Source organism: Etheostoma cragini, chromosome 15, assembly GCF_013103735.1.
Source record: "Etheostoma cragini isolate CJK2018 chromosome 15, CSU_Ecrag_1.0, whole genome shotgun sequence".
In the NCBI taxonomy this organism is placed as follows: domain Eukaryota; kingdom Metazoa; phylum Chordata; class Actinopteri; order Perciformes; family Percidae; genus Etheostoma; species Etheostoma cragini.
The window spans coordinates 1839230-1859290 of NC_048421.1; the positions used below are offsets into that span (position 1 = coordinate 1839230).

At 42.7% G+C, this 20061-nt stretch overlaps 2 protein-coding genes and 1 long non-coding RNA gene across 3 annotated transcripts in view; 2 read left to right on the top strand and 1 right to left on the bottom strand.

The window, feature by feature from the left end:
• The window catches only part of LOC117958135 (microtubule-associated serine/threonine-protein kinase 1-like), a 55541-nt gene extending 40947 nt beyond the window's left edge, over nucleotides 1-14594 (top strand). The window contains 15 exon segments of the mRNA XM_034894402.1: nucleotides 973-1111; nucleotides 1262-1332; nucleotides 1335-1393; nucleotides 2637-2802; nucleotides 2995-3096; nucleotides 4025-4147; nucleotides 5017-5126; nucleotides 5840-6000; nucleotides 6897-7156; nucleotides 7900-8109; nucleotides 8890-9119; nucleotides 9328-9450; nucleotides 10405-10538; nucleotides 10628-10818; nucleotides 12557-14594. Coding sequence (XP_034750293.1) covers nucleotides 973-1111; nucleotides 1262-1332; nucleotides 1335-1393; nucleotides 2637-2802; nucleotides 2995-3096; nucleotides 4025-4147; nucleotides 5017-5126; nucleotides 5840-6000; nucleotides 6897-7156; nucleotides 7900-8109; nucleotides 8890-9119; nucleotides 9328-9450; nucleotides 10405-10538; nucleotides 10628-10818; nucleotides 12557-14157 — 3680 coding nt within the window. The 3' untranslated portion in view covers nucleotides 14158-14594.
• A 621-nt stretch (nucleotides 14595-15215) lies between these two features.
• Nucleotides 15216-19835, bottom strand: LOC117958317. Its single transcript, XR_004659689.1, has 3 exons — nucleotides 19825-19835; nucleotides 16594-16598; nucleotides 15216-15317 (listed from the first exon to the last, which is right to left on the bottom strand). It is a non-coding gene; the product is annotated as an uncharacterized LOC117958317 (long non-coding RNA).
• The window catches only part of LOC117958256 (cysteine protease ATG4D-like), a 9706-nt gene continuing 8649 nt past the window's right edge, over nucleotides 19005-20061 (top strand). The window contains exon 1 of the mRNA XM_034894572.1: nucleotides 19005-19181. The gene's annotated coding sequence lies outside the window, so the exon portion shown is untranslated. The remainder of the gene's footprint in view (nucleotides 19182-20061) is intronic.

The following is a 20061-nucleotide window of genomic DNA, read 5'->3' on the forward strand; positions in this document are numbered from 1 at the left end:
AAAAAAAATAAGGCCTCAAAAGTTTTTTTTATTGATTGATTTTGATTACGAAGGTGTGAAATGTTTTTCTTGTCCTTTCGTAGGATTAACGTTGCAGTAGATAAAACTTATAAAACTAACTTTCTGTCCTATTAAAATCCAACGCTCACTGTTCAGATGCACCAATCAGGGCCGGGGGGCACCTTTTAATAACATAACGTCACTGCTGAATATTGTTTTGTGTGTAACGTTTGAATTTAATTTATTTTTTAGGTTTAGTTTCATAGCATATGAGCTCTAAATGTGACAACTGTTTGATTCAGTTTATATTATCACAGTACAAACATACATTTTTATTAAATTCAGGTAACGTTAGGCTCCTTGGTGCATACTTCTTTTCTCAGGCTTAAAATCAATTCAGATTTTGCACTATATGGCAGTGAAGTAGGCATTTATCCCCGGTGGTATTAGAAATGTCTTAAATTTAACTTGAAGAATCCTAAAATGGAATCTATACTATTGTCCCAGGTACCCTTGAATAAACATACGATGCAGAATGAGTCATGTCACCACAGTCGTCCTTATAAAAGAGTGCATGATTTTCCTAAATTGAAACTAAAATACACCTACAAACCCAGAGCTCCTATCTGTCAAACATCTCAACTTCAGTTTGGTTTCGGTTGCAGAGATTCAGTGATATTGAACGCTTTGCCATCAGTTTTTTTTTTCAAATCTAACCCCTTGTAAAATTTAAGAAAGCTGTATAAGGTCTGTTTCAGTCTGTGTAATGTTATCCCTATGGGATGCCTTTGTAAACAACCCATGCAACTTCTAATACTATTTTTACCTTTCATATTTGATCTGAAATTAATTCTAAATACTATTGAATGTGTAAACCACTGAACTAAAATGATCTTGGACACGAGGTACCAGGGGACATACCGTACATAACACTTGCTCAGCAGCGAGACTAACACTGGATTCTGCCGGCAGGTGGAGACTGTGCGACTCTGCTGAAGAACATCGGGGCTCTGCCGGTGGAAATGGCTCGCATGTACTTTGCAGAGACGGTCCTTGCACTGGAGTACTTACACAACTATGGCATTGTGCATCGAGACCTCAAACCTGACAAGTAAGAGTTAGTTTTCATCAAACTGTTGCAAAGAGATGTTGCAAACGTCATTATACTTCACCAGACCTTTTGCCATTTGACTGCTGTTATAAAAGAGTATAAATAAAGCTTGTATGGCTTTGAACGTACCTCTGCTGTTTCTATTCTCAGCCTTCTGATTACCTCCATGGGCCACATCAAGCTCACAGACTTTGGCCTCTCAAAGATGGGTCTGATGAGTCTGACAACAACTTGTATGAAGGACACATAGAAAAGGATACTCGGGAGTTCCTGGATAAACAGGTTTGACGAAGGCAACACACACATGTAGCCGTATACTCAGATTTGGGGGTGGTAGTTGCTCCGTCAATAGGGAGCCGGGTCCCTGTTCGGCCCAAAGTACGGAGTGTGGACTGGTAGCTGGAGAGGTGCCAGTTCACCTCCTGGGCACTGCCAAGGTGCTCTTGAACAAGATACCCCCCCTCCCCCCAGGACGGACATTGGGGGCTCTTATATTCTACTTTGTCTCGTCACTTTCTGCTTTGCTTCTGGCATAATTACCAAAAAAGAGCTGTAATTGCTTTTTTAACAAATGTCATTTTTTAAATCCAAATGATTGAAATAATCCCACATGCAGCCTAACTGCATATTGTGTCTTTTTATCTGTATTGCGGTGCAGACTCTTTAACAACAGAAGGAGCCACGTAAAGTGCGATATTAAACGTCCTTTCATGTCTTCATCTCTATGCAAAGATATTCTGCGGCAGTGTGTGCCAGGCATATCTTACCCATGAAAGAACAGTTGGCACAACAATAGGCCGGGATTTCCTCTGTTGTGATAATCATTTCTATCTCGGGTGGGGGTTTATTTTCTCCACCCTGTCCTTCGGTGCTCATGCCTTTAAATCTAAGCATCATTATTTCTTTTGTGTGCTTTGTGGCGGCCAGAAATCCGTTAGCATTCACTGCAAACCCATTTCCACATAAAAAAAAACTTCACTGGGGCTTTCATCTTGTCTTAGCATCTCTAAAATTCTTTACCAAGGAGAAATATGTCCCAGACACGTGCATTTACATGCTTGCAGTGGTTTCAAATTAAAACATATATTTAAGGCCACTGATGCATTTTGCATGGTTGTTAAAAGATACATAGAAACATTAGAAAAGGGCAGAGTTTGAGTTTGATTTATGTCAACCCCTCCGAAAGTTGGTAGACTTTCTCTTAAAGGATTAGGATTTTTATATTTATGATTGTTGGCCTTTTAATGGATAGGACAGTTGCAGACAGGAAAGTGGGGAGAGAGGGGGGAGGGGAGACAGACATGCAGCTAAGGGTCACAGGTCGGATTCGAACCCTGAGCTGCTGCGGTAAGGACTTAGCCTTGGTACATGGGGCGCACCAGGTGAGCTACCAAAGATAAAGCGTGCATGTTGCTTTTTACTCATCCCATACACATGTGCAACTGATTTAGAATAGTCAGAGCTCTAGAGAGGGTTGCGTGTTATTCAAAGACACAGACATCGAGTGTTGCTGTTTTTCCTTCAGGTGTGTGGAACTCCGGAGTACATCGCCCCGGAGGTGATTCTTCGTCAGGGGTACGGGAAGCCGGTGGACTGGTGGGCCATGGGCATCATCCTGTATGAGTTCCTGGTGGGCTGTGTTCCTTTCTTTGGAGACACGACAGAGGAGCTGTTCGGCCAGGTCATTACAGGTGAGCCATCAAGAGTTAAAGGTCCCAGTTAGACGAGTTTTATTGGACACATCTTTACTAAATCTCTCTCTCTCTCTCTGTCTCTCTCTCTCTGTCTCTCTCTCTCTGTCTCTCTCTCTCTGTCTCTCTCTCTCTCTCTCTCTCTCTCTCTCTCTCTCTCTCTCTCTCTCTCTCTCTCTCTCTCTCTGGTAGATGACATAGTGTGGCCAGAAGGGGACGAGGCTCTCCCTCTTGACTCCCAGCACCTGATCTCCTCCCTTCTACAGACCAATCCACTGGTTCGACTGGGCACAGGTCAGTCAATTACGTCAGTGATTCCCAACATTAAGGGGAAAATCCAGCACCTTTACTATAGTTGTCCAATTAGTATTAAAGTATTATGTGTGTAATAAAATATAATATATGTAGTATTATATGTGTTATTCATTGCAGAAATAAATTCCCCAGGGTGTGCTGCATTGACTCGGAAAGCGAGTTCTTTGGTTCGCATAAAAAACACTTTATTCAAACGGGACCGAAAACCAGTCGGTTGTTTGTCAAAATACATTTTTAATTCACGGAGTAAGATGTGAAGAAATGCCAGCTCCTCACACTGTATTTTCCCTAACTATGTTGTTATGCAGCTAACTATGTTATCCATTATCTTTGAATTGCAGCTAACTATGTTATCCATTATCTTTGAATTGTAGCTAACTAAGTTATCCATTATCTTTGAATTGCAGCTAACTATGTTATCCATTATCTTTGAATTGCAGCTAACTATGTTATCCATTATCTTTGAATTGTAGCTAACTAAGTTACCCATTTATCTTTGAATTGTAGCTAACTATGTTATCCATTATCTTTGAATTGCAGCTAACTATGTTATCCATTATCTTTGAATTGTAGCTGACTAAGTTACCTATTTATCTGTGAATTGTAGCTTTCTCTGTTTCTACCCTTTATCCTTTACTTTTAGCTAACAGTTTAGACCTCTCTGCTCCCTTATAACTAGTTTTAGGTCACTCTACATGAACATCTGGTTGGGAATCACTGACCTAGAACACCACCTGTCGTCCGGCCTGTATGCTCACAGATTTAATTTATCCCAAAACATGAACTTCCGTCTGGGTCAAAGTGCCTCTGCTTGCTTTAGGGCTGCAGTTGCTTCAGTCTGATCTTTGCCTCCCCGTCTCTCCCCCCCCCCCCCCTCTCGTCTCATCCTCCATCTTCTGCCCTCCAGGTGGTGCTTTTGAAGTGAGGCAGCACTCATTCTTCACAGAGGTGAACTGGAACAGCCTGCTCAGACAGAAGGCCGAGTTCATTCCCCACCTCGAGTCCGAGGAAGACACCAGTTATTTTGACAGTAAGTCTACTGCGCGGACCACAGATCCCTTTGAGCTTCAGTATATCTTATTCATTAAACCAACCACAGGGTTTTTCTGAATCATCACCATCTTTGCCACAACACCCACAGGGTAACTTTGTTTTTTTTTTGCCTGAACCCTGTTTTCCCGTGTGTGTCAAACTGGCTGATGGGAACAAAAGTCAGAAAAACAAGACCAGAAAAAACAAGCTGCAATGTAACGTGAAAGGGCATTTGCTGTTTTTGCCACTGGCTCAGATTATTGCCATTGTGTTGTATCTGGCAACGTTTTAAAAATGGATCCCTGCTTGTTAAAGAGTAAGATTCCTTTTTGTTTAACCAGAAGCAGCCCCGAAAACACCATCGCCAAACTCACCAGACTATCAGAAGCTGTCTTGGTTCGTATTTCTACTGTTCCAGCATTTACCACTCTAGTTTGGTGGAAATAAACCCTATTTCACACATTTACACGTGAAGTAGTTAGTTTGGCAATGGTGATTTCTGGTTTGACGGTTGTCCTTGAGGGTGATATTACAGCTCGGTTCACAGCTGACAGTTTCAGCGTTTTTACTCATTACTGGACCAATTTCATATTTATACATAATACTTAATACATGGGAAACGACAGTCCAGGTTAAAAAAACATGAAATGACCCTCCTTAAGTCTTCCATGTTATCACAATACCTACTGTAAAGAGTGAACAGCTGTTCATGTCAGAAGCTAAAGATGTGTTTCACTCATAGACTGTATAGATAGATAGATAGATAGATAGATAGATAGACATTGATATTAAAATACAGTTTATGGTAAGTGAGATCAGTAGACAGCAGCACAGATTCACTGAATGTTTGCCCGTTGTAATCAACAGCGCGGTCGGAGCGCTACCATCACGTGCAGTCGTACGATGAGGAGGATACCAACGACGACGAGCCTGTGGAGATACATCGCTTCTCATCCTGCTCCCCTCGCTTCAGCAAGGTCGGACTCCCACTCCGACTCGCCTCCTGCTTCTCTTTTGGTCTACGCAGAGAAAGTTTGAAGCGTTTAAAATGGTCAACAATGATCGGTCGACATAACAACACTGAAGCTGTGTTCGAGACCTTTCCCTCATTCACTCACTCACTATTCCCATTATGTTATTTATTAAATAGTGAACTATATAGGGAACGACCAAACAAGATTTCGGACACTCACTGTTAGGGGTTGTGGTGGTTATCTGTGTGACGGAGGCGGGCGCGACCAGCATCATGTACACTAACGGAAACAAAAGTACTTCTAGTAGGTCCTTGAAACAAACCGAGTACTCGAGTATGTTACAAGGTTTTATCTCATATATGTTGCATGTAATTTCATTTCCACAGTTCAAAATTGAAATCCCGCTCCATTTTACCTTTTCTGTTTTTGTGGGTGCAGCTACTTCTTCTTTTCCTCCGGGAAACTACAACCACGTTGCATTGTGGTATACGGGGTCGAAATGTAGGGTACATCGTATCCGAGACGGTTTAGGATCTTTGATCGTATATGTGTGCTCAAATTAGCTGTGCATTGTGGGTATTCACTATATAGGGAATGAAATTAACAGTGGTTGAATTCGAACACCACTACAAAATGGGGAACACTCAATACAGTGCGTCGTTTCCAAGATAGGAAAGGTTTCCAACCCAGCCAATGTTTGTTGTGTGGCCCTGCAGGTCTACAGCAGCATGGAGCATCTGTCCCAGCTGGAGCATAAAACCCCTGGCGTGACTCTACGGGAGCACAAGGCCCCCAGGGAGGACCGAGTGGCCAAGAGGGAAAGCCTGGGTAGCGTCACCCTCAGGGACAAGAGCTGGAGGACAGGATCGCCCGAGATGTGAGTGCAACCCCCCCCTCACAAACAATAGTGAAGAAGTAACTGTCCAATAAAGAGAAATAGGTCTGGTTTGTTTAAGAGATAGCTAAAGGTTAACTTTTTTGTCATTCTGGACCCTATTTTCCCATGTTTTTGTGTCTAAGGGACTTATGAGAACAACATTGTTATAAACTGGTCAAGTATTGAGCAAGACCTCTGCAGCTGACAGCCGTGATACAGGCTGTAAGCACTCAGGGCATTTGTGCATCGTCAATTTCCATCCACTAAAAGTTCTGTTTTTGCCTCTGACAGGCTCAGATTATTATTCTAAGTGTCTGACAACGTTATGGAAAAGATCACTATAGAGATAGACCTTTTTGTTGTTAAGATCATCTTTGCAGCCCAAAAATCGCCATCACCAAACTCACCAGACTCCATTTAAATAATCTGTACTTTTAGAGTGTATAGCAACAGCATGTTTTCACATGTAAATGGGTGAATTAGGGATCCTTTACATAACGTTGTCTGACATTGAGAGTAATAATCTGAGCCTATAAGCAGTAAAAACATTACTTTTAGTGGACGGAAATTGAAGTTGTATAAATGCCCATAAAACGTTACATTGCAGCTTGTTTTGTCTCTGCCAACTGCAATGGCCTTTTTAACACTGGACCAATTTTAAAGATCATTGATCTAATCAGTCACTTAGACACATATATTTTAAAAAAAAGGGGCCAGGTTGAAAAATTCCGAAGTTACCCTTAAACCCGACAACCCAATAAAACACATGTTTTTGTCCCTTGTCCAAATAGATCTCTTGTCTATCTAGTTAGATGGTTTTCATGTGTTTGATATGAGATTCAGAGATTCATCGAGAATACCGTTATATCAAAGTACGACTGAGTTTCTTTTTTCAGGAAGCGCTTTTCCTGCTCCGAGTCCTCCTTCACCGAGAGCGACTACAGCCCGCCGTCCGGGGCTCGAAGACGCTTCTCCGCCCTCATGGACACACACCGCCTGGCCTCCCCGCTGGAAGTGGACTCTGAGCTGCCGGTCCCCAGCAGGCAGGCTCCAGTGAAGGCCAGAGGGACTTCCCTGGAAGGAGCCATGGGGCCCATCCCCTCTCAAGGAGACCTGAGAACTCTCCTTAAAGATAGCAACGGGCAGGCAGCTGGAGGTAAGAAGGGACGAGGCACCACGACGTCGATAGCTCACCCACTAAGAGCGTGCGCCCCATGTGAGCTGAGGCCTTTGCAGCGGCCCGGGTTCGAATCCGACCTGCGGCCCTTTGCTGCGTGTCCTCCCCCATCTCTCTACCACCTTTCCTGTCTATCCACTGTCATTCTGAAATAAAGGGAAGAAGACCCGAAAAAAATAAAAAACAAAAACAGGAGTTGAGGAAATATCTTAATACATTTCTTCATTGTACAGCAAGGAAACACCAGAGAGAGGATTAGAAATAGAAAAACCAACTTGGTATATACCAATGTACACCAAGTAGTAAAACAGGCGAAAGTGCATAGGGTGCAATTTGTGAAGAAAGCAGAGGGGGGTACGTTTTTTTTTTGTTGTTGTTGTTGTTTTTTTAGGGTTTTCTTTTGGCATTTTAGGCCTTTAATCAATCGGACGGCTTAGACATAAAGGGGGAGAGAGAGGGGGGAACATGCAGCAAAGGGTCGGTCGGGATTGAACCTGCAGCCGCTGCGGCAAGGACTGAGCCTCTGTACATGTGGCCCCTGTCAAATCACACCCTGCATAGATACATAGCCAGATACATAAATATAAAAAGTCGAGCCAGACTAAAAAGGTAGTTTTTTTATTTCCCTTTAAACAGTATCAACATGTTGTGACCCTAAACCTGTATTTGTTTACAATTCATAACAAGAGCAATTCATGTCCCGGCGGTGTTTTATGTCACAGACAAGTTTTTGAGACCCGCTGATGCGCCGCTGCCTCCTCCAGGCAGTGGTGCTGCTCCCCAGGGGCACCGCGGGGCCACCACGGACCTGGTGCTGCGCAGGGTTCGCCACCAGCAGCTCTCAGCTGAAGGAGAGAAACGTAACTCACGGACGGGAACCAAAGTTATCAAATCTGCATCTGCTACAGCTTTGTCTGTCATCATTCCTGCAGGTAAATGCACTGTTTACATGGGATAAGCACATTAACTGTATACAACGTGTTTAAGATACATCTCCACTGCTACCTTTTCATTTGAAGCGGCGTTTTGGAGACAACAAAAACGGTCTCCGTCCACACACGAGTTTTAGCTCCAGTAGCAGAACTAATCTCCGTCCACATGAACACGTATCACATGACCATTCACACCCACGGATCATGTGCGTGCCGGTGTAAACAGGAAGCAGGTTGTCTGATGCTTCTCTGCAGTAGAAAATCACGGATGCATAAATTAAAAATACAGAAAATGCTTTGGAGAAAGAACAAAGGTAATATCGCCAGACCGATATTAGGCATTTCTCAAACTATTGGTATCGGCATTTGAAATGGCCGATAATTGTTTTTTTTTAAATATTCATTCATCAGAATCATTTATAATGACAAATAAATTGTTCTGATGTATTAATATTTAAAAGAAAAAATTAAAACGGACGCTCAACCATGTTATCAGCGTTGGCGTTGCATAGTCTGTCCACCAGAGGACGCTCTACAACGTCCCTGTTAGTGATGGCGTTGCATAGTCTGTCCACCAGAGGACACTCTACAACGTCCCTGTTAGTGATGGCGTTGCATAGTCTGTCCACCAGAGGACGTTCTACAACTTTTTAATATATATCGGCCAATATATTGGCATATTGGATTTTTAAGTAACCAAATACGCGTATTGGTATCGGCCCTAAAAATAATTTATCGGCCAGGCTCTAACGTAACCTGAACTCCTCCCTCTCTCCTTAGTGGAGCAACATGTTGCTTCCCCGCTAGCGAGCCCCATGTCTCCTCGCTCCGTCTCGTCCAACCCGTCCTCCCGGGACTCTTCTCCCAGCAGAGACTACTCCCCCATGGTCAACGTCCTGCATTCTCCAATCACCATCCACCGCTCGGGGAAGAAGTACGGCTTCACTCTCCGAGCCATCAGGGTCTACATGGGAGACAGTGATGTTTACAGCGTGCACCACATTGTCTGGGTGAGAGAGCGGAGCAAATATTAAATTCTTTTACATACAATCCAATGTGAACGTGCTTTGCATCAAATTGTCTAATACTAGACAATTATACTTTACATGAACATTAAAATCCAACAAAGACAGGGTGGAAAAGTAAGTAATATAAATGCATGTCTACATACAAAGCCCAGTTCAGATACAAATAAACGTCTTTTTGTTCTTATTGCAGCATGTGGAGGATGGAGGCCCCGCCCAGGAGGCGGGACTGAGTGCTGGTGACCTCATCACTCATGTAAACGGGGAGTCAGTCCATGGTCTGGTCCATACAGAGGTGGTGGAACTGATCCTAAAGGTGACAACTTCCTTCTTGCAAAACTTACAGTATATACATTTAAAAATATTACCTTTGTATTTTTCAACCTGTACCCTATTTTCCCATGTTTTTTTTGTATTTGATGGGAATTATTTGTTTGGAATTGCTTCAGTATTAAGCAAGACCACTGCAATTTAACGTTATTGGGCAATTGTGCACCTTTAATTACCGTCCACCAAAAGTTCTGTTGTTTCAGCAGACAGGCTCAGATTATTATTCTAGATGTCTGAGAACATTATGGAAAGGATCCCTACTGAGATAGACCTTTTTGTTTACTGTGAAACAGCCCCAAAATTGCCATTACAAAACCCACCAGGCTCCATTTAAATAAACACCAATTTTGTAATTGTTAAAAACCCACCTCATTTAAAGTCAACAGAAACAAAATAAAACTGTCAAAAGTCGTCTTGGTTTGTTTTTCCACTGTTCTAACAATCACCGCTCTGGTTTGTCTGAAGTAAACCCTTAATTCACTCATTTACATGTGGAAATATGCAGGTTCTATACACGCTAAAATGACAGATTATTTACATGGAGTCTGGTGGGTTTTGACGATGATGTTTTTGGGGTTGTTTCATGTTAAACAACAAGGATCTTACTCTTTAACAGAAAGGTCTATCTCTGTAGGGATCCTTTCCATAACGTTGTCAGACACTTAGAATAATAATCTGAGCCTGTCACAGCGGCAGAAACAGAACTTTTAGTGGACGCTGACAGTGAACATTTGTCCATTGCAGCTCGGTTACAGCTGATGGTTACAGTGTTCTCGCTCAATGCTGGACCAATTTCAAAGATTTTTGTCACTTTGACACCAATGCATGAGAAAATAGAGTCCAGGTTTAAACATTTGTTATGATTGAGATGGTTCAGATTAACTTTGCTTCTTAAATAATGTGATTCATATAGATATGTATGTATATGTATACTCTACAGAGTGGGAACAAGGTGACTGTTACAACTACTCCATTCGAGAACACATCGATAAAAGTGGGTCCTGCCCGCAAGTCCAGCTATAAATCCAAGATGGCGCGACGCAGCAAGAGGACAGGAGCCAAGGAAGGACAAGAGTGCGTTACTGCAAAAATAGATGAATCTTTTTTATGTTTTTGTGCCTTTTTATTCTCCTCGCCATGTTATTATTTGTCTGTCTTTTCAGGAAGAAGCGCAGCTCCCTGTTTAGGAAAATCACCAAGCAGTCCAACCTGCTCCACACCAGCCGGAGCCTCTCCTCTTTAAATCGCTCTCTTTCATCTGGAGACAGTCTCCCAGGCTCGCCCACCCACAGCCTCTCCGCCCGCTCGCCCACTCAGACGTACCGCTCCACTCTCGCTGAGTCCCCTCACCTGGGTTAGTGTGGTACTAACTAACCTAGAATACAAGTGTTTGTTTGCATCTTATTTGACTTTCCGACGGGCCTGAAAACAATCACTAAGTACGGAGAGACTTCATGGAAATATGCAACTATTTATTTGTAACGTACAAGTGCCACGTGAGCAGGAACATGACTTTGGAGATTAGACTCCATCTTAAAAGGGGGAAATATAAATATATTTTAGAGGTTTAGGAAAACCCAGATATACAGTATATCCCCCAATGGAGTCAAGACACTGGTGGTGGCAACTAAATGCAAAAAGAGACACAAAGAAAAAGAAAGCCATCAGCCAGAAAAAGACTAAAATAGACCAAAGACATGGTGGGAAGGTCGCGCCCTCATCTGAAACTACAACTGACAGAAGCAGCGGAGAGAACAGGTTGACATGCTGTGATAGGCTAGAACATACATGCCCGACTCTGATTGGTTAACACCAATGTGAGTCCCCCTAAACAGCTGATCAGTATAAGAGAAGAATGTTAACGTTATTGAAGTCTCCCTGACAGAATCACACTTCACATCCTGCCGTTGGTTTTAAACTCTTCTGCTGATCAACAGTTGGTGGCGGTGATGCATTTCCAAAGGATAGTGTATGTTTAGTGGCCAAACAGTGGAATTACAACTTCTGTGTCCGTGACGTGAGGCCGTCTGGCCAAAAAAACTTCTTCCGACAGACTTACGTAACTTATCAGTGGATACACTTTTTTTGAGCATCACAACCCTACCGCAAAAGGACTTGTTTCACCATCAGAATTTGATCCAGTCGGTCCGATAACATTTGGAAAGTCTAAAATAGTTGCACGATTAAATCATTCCAGTTAACCATTCAAGCTAGGCAAACAGGAAGTAGCCAGTGCGGACGCCCCAGGTCTCTAATGAGCCACTGAGCAACTCTCATAGGAGTGAAGGGGTCCCCGACTTGAACACTGTACCTAGTGAAAGTTTTTGCAATTTCACTCTCAGTTTGCAGCTATGCCAATTGGGCTTCCTGGTCCTTTACTTGTTTTTTGACAGTTTAATATTCTAAATGTATAAGAAACAAACATTGAACCCTCCTGTTGTCCTTGGGTCAAATTTGACCCGTTTACAAAAACTTTCTATATCAGAACTACGACAAAAGAACTTTGAAAAAAGTGACTTATGTTGAAAAAAAAACAAGAAAAACGCAGGGAAAAAATCAACAAAAACATACTTTTTTAAAAAGATTAAAAAAAGTCTCAAAAGAAATCTGAAAAAGTGACAAAGAAAAATGTATAAAAAAAATTGAGTAAAATATAATTAAAAAAAACTTCAAAATGTGACCAAAAAAAGGAATAAAATTAAGAAAAGCCCCAAGAAAAGTGTAGAAAAATTACAACAAAATGTAGAAATTTCTACCCCAAAAAACACAAAGTTGCTGGTCGACGGGAAAACAACACACAGGTTAACTGTGAAAATCATAACTCAAGCTCATACAAAAAAATCTTAAAATGCTAAAAAAAAGTGTCCAAAGAAATCGGAAATAAATGACAAAAAAAATTGAGTAAAATATAATTTAAAAAAAACTCAAAATGAGACCAAAAAAAAGGGCTAAGTTTTAAGAAAAGCGCAAAGAAAAGTGTAGAAAACAAAATGTTGAAATTTCAACCCAGAAAAAAACAAAGTTGCAGGTGGACACAGGGTTAACTGAAAATCTTAACTCAATCTGAACATGATTTCCTCTTCTCTCCTCAGGCGCGTCCTCCCAGAGCAGCTCCCCAGCATCCAGCACCCCCAACTCCCCGGCAGCCTCTCACCACATGAGGCCCAGCTCCCTGCACGGCCTCTCCCCCAAACTCCACCGCCAGTACCGCTCCGCGCGCTGCAAGTCTGCCGGCAACATCCCTCTCTCCCCCCTGGCTCACACCCCGTCCCCGACCACCTCGTCTCCCCCGCCTCTCAGTGGCCACACGGTGGGCAGCTCCAACACCACGCAGACCTTCCCCGCCAAGCTGCACTCCTCGCCTCCCGTCGCACGCCCCCGCCCCAAAAGTGCCGAGCCGCCCCGGTCTCCCTTGCTGCAGCGCGTGCAGTCGGCGGAGAAGCTCGGCGGGCCGATTTTGCCTTCCTCCTCTTCGTCCTCGTCGTCGCCCTCTCCTCTGACGGGCGGGGTGTCGCTGAGGAAGCACAGCCTGGAGGTGTCGCACGGGGACTACAGGAGAGATTCCTTCCACTGTGAGCACAGTCTGCAGAGTCTGCTAGAGATAGAAGGAGAGAACGGACCCGCTCCTCCGTCTCCTTCATCCTCTTCCTCCCCCTCTCCTCCAATGGGAGGGGAGATCGGGAGCCTGAAGCCCGCCAGGAGGATGGGAAGGCAGGAGTCGCCGCTCAGCCGGGACACCCTGCTCCCGCCAAGAGAGAAAGATACCCAGACGGCAGCGTCCGAGCTCACCGGAGCGCAAACCGCGAGCACGGCTTCTAAAGCCGAGTCCAAGAGCAACGCTGTGGACACGTGCAAAACTAAACCCGCCGCTGAGGATCTAAAACATAACGCATGTGTCGCAGAAGTGAAGTCGAGTCCGGCGCTGGTTTCATCCGCTTCAGAAGCCAAGTCTCACAAAGTAATGGATTCGAGTTTGGAGGCAACAACCCTCTCCAAGAATAGTAAGAGAACGTCTACATCAGTGAGCCCGCAGCAACAAGACCGTAAGCAGCAGAGTGTGCAGACAGAGAGTGGACCTGCAACCAAAGCTCAGGAAAAGACTGAGGAGAAAGGGAAAGGCGCTACAGAGAAAGGAAGCGAGCAGAGAGCATCATCTGCAGAGCAGCCCGGACCACGTACAGGCACCGAGACCGGAGAGACGGGATGCACCGGTCCCAAAGTCAAAGGCCCAGCTCCGCCGATTCCCACCCAGGTTCAACCCTACACTGCGGCTCCCGGATCCGCTGCTGCCAGATCCAAAATGGAGAAGGTGTCAAGCAGTTACCGCGGGGCCAAGGAGCAGAGAGCACACCTAGAAGTCCTGGAAGAGAATCCCATGTCGCCCACGTCTAACGCGGCCCCGCTGTGCTCCAGCAGGTCTCGCCCGATGTCTCCGGGGGATAAAGCCAGCTTCGTCACCCAGCTCACGAGTGTGGCCAAAACAGTGCTCGGGCCCATGAAAGGGGGGCCGCAAGAGGGGGCCCGGGTAAAAGACTCGTCCAAATCAAGTGAGGAGAAGCGAGGAAGCACGGCAGGAAAGCCCGAGGCTTCGTCTGGGGGGGGCCGCCGGGGGGCTCCGACGGCCCCCCCGGGAGCGAGCGCTGCCGCCGTCCTGTCCGATAAAGGAAACATCCGGAGCTCCAAACACTCCTGATTCAGAAAAGAGTCGGACTCTCTCCCATGTAATGCCTTTTACTGTAGCATCACACTGACATATCAGCAATCCACATGACTGTGAATGGAGAGGAGACGTAAACGCCTGATCACATGACACCAAATAGATGACGTGGGACATGTAGCAACACTGACTATGTTTACCTGCACATTAATATTCCAGTTTTTTAGCCCTTATTGCCAAAAAGACAAGATTCAGACTAAGCTGTTGACATGGCTAATGAAAGCAGATATTCCACTAATACTCCCGTTTAAATGCCGCCCAGATAACTCCTTTGGTAGAGCGGGCGTCCATATATAGAGGTTTAGGTTGAATCTCAGTTCTCTATCTTACCCCAAACCCTTACCCTAGGTTTTGCACGTTCACGCGAGACTAAGGGCTGTCCCAGTACTCTTTGATCGAGGGGGTAGGGGTGAGACGAAGGGCTGACGAAGAGGTGTATGTCCTTTGTTACTGGGTGAGGACAGTAACAAGTGGACATACAAGAGGACGCAAGCTGACTTGTCAACAAAGGGTAGCCATGGACATTGCGCAACAAGCAACAATGGCTGCCGCGTCGAGCAGAGAGACCCATAAATGTAAAAGTATTTTTGGCTTAAATAATTGATTAGAAAAAGTATTGTTTTGTGCTCTATACAGTCTTGTACACATATACTTGAAACCATGTTCTTAATTTAAACTTTTTAAATATCGCTAGCTTGCTGTGCTAACGCTAGTCGCTAACCCTAACTCCTCGACGCAGCAGGCCCGGGTTTGACTCGGACCTGCGGCCCTTTGCTGCATGTCTTCCCCCCCTCTCTCTCCCCTTTCATTTCTTCAGCTGTCCTGTTATTAAAGGCCTGAAAATGGCCAAATAATAATCTTTAATAATAATAATAATAATAATCTTTCGCCGTGAGAAGTTTCCTACCGGTAGCGGACTAGTTTGAGCGCCCAAACACATCGCGTCCAAGAATGCTCCTAAAAACCTGAATAATACACGAATATCCCACACGTCTCACTCAGTAAACACTAAATTCGGACAAAGGCCTTACTCTGAATATCCAAACGGAATATGCTGTTTACATGACCTGTATCTAATTAAGAATATGGTCATATATTCGGAATAATAGTGGAGTATTAGTGTGCCTGTAAACGTACTCAGTAAGAAACAAAGAAGCTTCAGTGTGCACATGGTATTTTAATTTAAGCCTGTGTATGTTCAATGTGTTGAATATATTAAGAAAAATGAAAACATGCATGTCTGACACTGTACATGGAACATGAAAGAAATAACGGATGAAAAGACCCAAAGCAGACGTTAAGGTGGTGACACTGTGACCAACAAGCAGGTCGGGATGTAACGACGCATTTCACTAATAGTTTCATTAACGTTTTTTAAGGATTTCTCACGTCAAAATAACTAAATAATTAGTAAATAAATCTCTTAAATAAGATAAAGTAAGAAGACGTAGTGACGTGAAATGTAAAGTAGATTGCGTCCCCTGGAGGACATTTAACCCTCGCGTTGTCTTCCCGTCAAAATTGAAAATCAGTGATGATGTTTTTAACTTTTTTTTCGTTTTTTTTCAACACTTTTTTAAATGTTTGTCCCTTTTTTTGACATTTAACACTACGTAACACTAACTTCTTAACTTTAGTTTTACAGTTACTATTTGAATTTATGGTCAATAAACCTCATTTATAGGAAATTATACCTAATGTTTGAGTTAGAAAAGCCGAAATTAGGAATAATTGAGACTAAAATTAAAGGAATGGATGTTGATGATAATCACAGACTGGAATATGTCAACTTTTACTCAATACTATTTAAAAAACACTTCCATTTGTTTTACAATGCTATACAATTGAATAAGACGCCCCAAAATGAATGAAAGTAGAGATTTGTACTTGGTAAAGAGCGTTCTGTGTAATCAATCATGTTATTTTGGGGAATTAAAAAGAACATTGATATAGGAAAACGGGTCAATTTGACCGGAGGACAACATGAGGGTTAAAAATCACATTTTAGATCCATTTTTAACGCATTCCCGATGCATCGTTACATCCCTACGACAATGATTCTGTTATAAATGGGCAAAACTCACATTATCAGCTCCAGTGCCATCATTTAGTTCAGAGGAAATTGTAAAAGAGTTCCAGTTCGTAATGTGTAGCGAAGAATACGTCAAACTATGCGAGAGAAGCTTGTTTGGTGAATCCGCTGCTCTGGACCTGTTTAAGGGCTGAATTTGGGAGGAATTAAGAGCGTTGGGTTAGGATGAACTTGCACAGGGACACTATGCAATGTGCTAATATTAATGCTACGTTTATATTTATTTTTTGGTGTCCTCAATTACTAAGTTTACATTGTGCTCCAGACAAGAAGAGAAGATAAAGGGGAAAGGGTTGCAATAATCCAACTAAAACACACACCTTGTCTCCATCGATCGTAGTGAAGTGTGCGACTATATGTGTTTTAGGCTGTAGAGTGAACACACTGGTGTGTTTGGAAAGGAGACAAAGTGTGTCAAGAACCATAGTGAAATAGGAGAGTGTAGGATAGGAACTCCCTTTGACTCAGGCTACCGCTACACTCCTACGTGTTGGTTTAAAGGGAATATATTTTGCTACGTTTACACCTCGCGTCCACACCGAGCCCCAAAAACGGAGACATTTGGAAACAGGAAGCACGTCCGTCATCGTACAGGCAGCTTACAGACGTTCTCCAAAGTATTTTCTGAATTTTCAACTTCTCCATCCATGGTTTTCAACCACAGAGTAATGTCCGAGTGGGTCAGTCTCTCCTCTCTAAGCGGAGCTCCCATGGCGCCATTTTGATGCTAATAAGCCATCACCCGCCGTTAGCATCCCATTGACCGCCATTCATTTTGGCGCCCCTTTGACAGCAAACAACTTCACATCTGAAGCGTTTAATGACTCTATTTGTCTGTTGTCTATTTCTAAAGAAACACAACAATGTTTTATTTTGCTACGTTTACACCTCGCGTCCGCACCGAGTCCCGAAAACGGAGTCATTTGGAAACAGGAAGCACGTCCGTCAGTCTTACCGGCTAGGCAGCTTACAGACCTTTCAGTAACGGTTCCACCTCAGCGTCGCTCCAACATACTTTACACCACTTTCTAGTTCTGCTGCTGGAGCTGAAACTCTGCGCGTGCACCGAGATCGTTGTTTTTGTCTCAAAAACGCCGCTTTAAAAATGAGCCCGTAGCCGTGTAGATGTAGCCTCAACTCTTTCCTATTCATGCAGATGTACAGTATATTGTCCATATTGTTACGTGTGAAGGAGAAGTGCCAGTCTTTATTTATGAATGACGTGATTTCTTTTTTTCTTTTTCTTTACACTTAAATGTCTAATATGCAATCCAACAGTGCCCAGTTTTATAAAACGGAGCACTCTTAGAGTCAGTGGAGCAGTCGTAGTGCAACACGAAGCCAGGAGTAGATGTGTTGAGAGAGTATTTTAGTGTGTGAGGTCTTGTTTGTTCTTGTGTAGTACAGAAAAACAAAAGGATAGTTTTTGGACACCTTGCAGGATCAGACCTGTCTTAGGCGTCCACCTTGTGGACGCCATGTCTCACTACACCAACAGTAAAAGAAGGGAAGGCGTGTACATGTTGCCTCCTGGGGATCTTTCCATTTCGTACGTTATTATTGGGATATGCATCATTCTTTTGTTGACGAACCCGTTGAGATCCATTTCAGACGGGTTGTTCGGTCTGAGCTTATGGAGGACCAGGTCTACCATATTTAAAAATAAATACAGAAATAAATAAATGCTCAATAAATAAATAAGCATACAATTAATTGCCCCTAAAAAATACAATAAACAAATAAATGTAGGTAGAAATTAAATTATACAGTGAGACATAAATGTATATATCTCTTTTAATTAGCTTCTTTATTTATTCACCTTTGTAATAATTACCTTATTTATTTAGTGTCCGTTATAATCTTCAACTTTATTTATTAATTACTTTTTTTTTAGATGTATTTATTTCTGTGTGTGTTTCCATTTTTTGTCTGTTTTATTCTTCAGGGGGTTAACTTCTGCCCATTGGTTGGTTAGCATTTTACTGCATTGGGGCAATTAATTGTATGCTTATTTATTTATTGAGCATTTAGTTATTTCTGTATTTATTTTTAAATATGGTAGACCCGGTCCTCCATATGAGCTCTTTGGACATCAGCCCCAATGTTGGGATCTGTGTTTTTTTTTCTGTGTGATGTGAGAAAATTGCACTTTATTTTGTCAAATGTTGTTGTTTTTTTATTATTATTTATTTGATCATTTTTCTATTCTATTTCTTAAACTTTTTTATTTATGTATTAAGTGTTTTTACATGTCATCAGTTAGTACATTTATGTTTTACTACTGAAGTTAGTTATTTATACATTTTACATTTTAGGCTGAGAAATCTACCAAAATCCGTGCAGCGGCCCTGATGTGTGCCGCGTTGACGCTCATTCCTAACGTCTGACGTTGTGACGTTGCTGTCGTGTCCATCTTTGTCCACGTGTTTGATTTCTTGTTTCACAGCAACAACTGTCTCTGACTGTTGTTGTCCTTTACAAACATCGCTACATATTTATTAGCCACTGTTATAAAAAGCAAAAACAAAAAAACAACAATGCAAAAAAGCCCGTAGTGCAGAAATGTAATAAAACGCAGAGAAAGTGATTGTTTTTAGTCTTCTTTTTATATATGTATACGGTATTTATACACACACACACACACACACACACACACACACAGCGTCAAAGCGCCAAGTACATTTTTGTTGTGGGGAGCTTTATCATTGGTCCACTGTTAACCAATCACAGCACCGCCAGCCAGTGACGGGCCTAAACAGGAAGTGAGTGCGGGTCATTTTCGCTCAGATTCCCTGTTCTCGAAGCGCGAGCGGAGATTGTTTTGATCTAAAAACGAAAACAGACGAGTTAAGTTCATTAAATGGCTTGCTCTGATTAAAGGAAGCACTTTGAGGATGCCAGACTGAAGGTAAAATACGAATGTCATTCATTATCAATGTCACTATAACTTCTCGGAGTTTTGTTACGAGTAGACGGGAGTATGAACTTGGATACCTGGACATGATATACGATAATGCTGCATTCACGTGCTCCTCCGACGGTCGGAAAAGTGTCTATTCTTCCGATTTCTGCGTGTTCTTGTCGTAATGTAGGACATAGACGTTTTGTAATTGATTGCTCAGTTTGTTTTCTGTATTTAGCTCCAATTCGAAGCTTAATTAGAGATTTTATTTTAGCCCCAGGCTTGTTGCTGCACCCGTTACATTCCCTAAAACCACATAAAGATATTGCTTTAACGTTAGCTACCTGACTTGTTATCAGGTTAACGCTAATAAAACCGCGTCTAATTAATCTAACTTACTCTAGGTTAACAGTAAGTAACGTTCACAACCTGTAAACCCATGTTACAAATGACGTGAGCAATATTTATAACAAGAAATATGTGAATTAATAGGCTTACTAACGTTTAGCATTAAGCTACTTGCGTCCTCAGTGTTGCTGCGTAACACGACGCCACCTCGGCAAATCGTGTGTAGCTGTTGGACATTCGCTTGAATTTTCCCAGTTGGGAAGTCGTTTTCCATTTTTCCCACACTACCTGAATGCATCACAACCAGCAGTTGGATTGGACAGTTCTGTCGAAAACGCTTGTAAAACATCGAGTAAAAACGAGTCCTATTAAATTTATTATATCCTCTCTTTGTCTTATTAAAAGTAGCTTACAGTTTGTTTTTTGCACGCTGTCTCTGTCGTATACTAACTTATAACCCTTGTGTTGTGTTAATACTAGTTACACAGCCTATGTTCCACATTATAGGCTTTTAAATCAGCCATAACAATATATATAT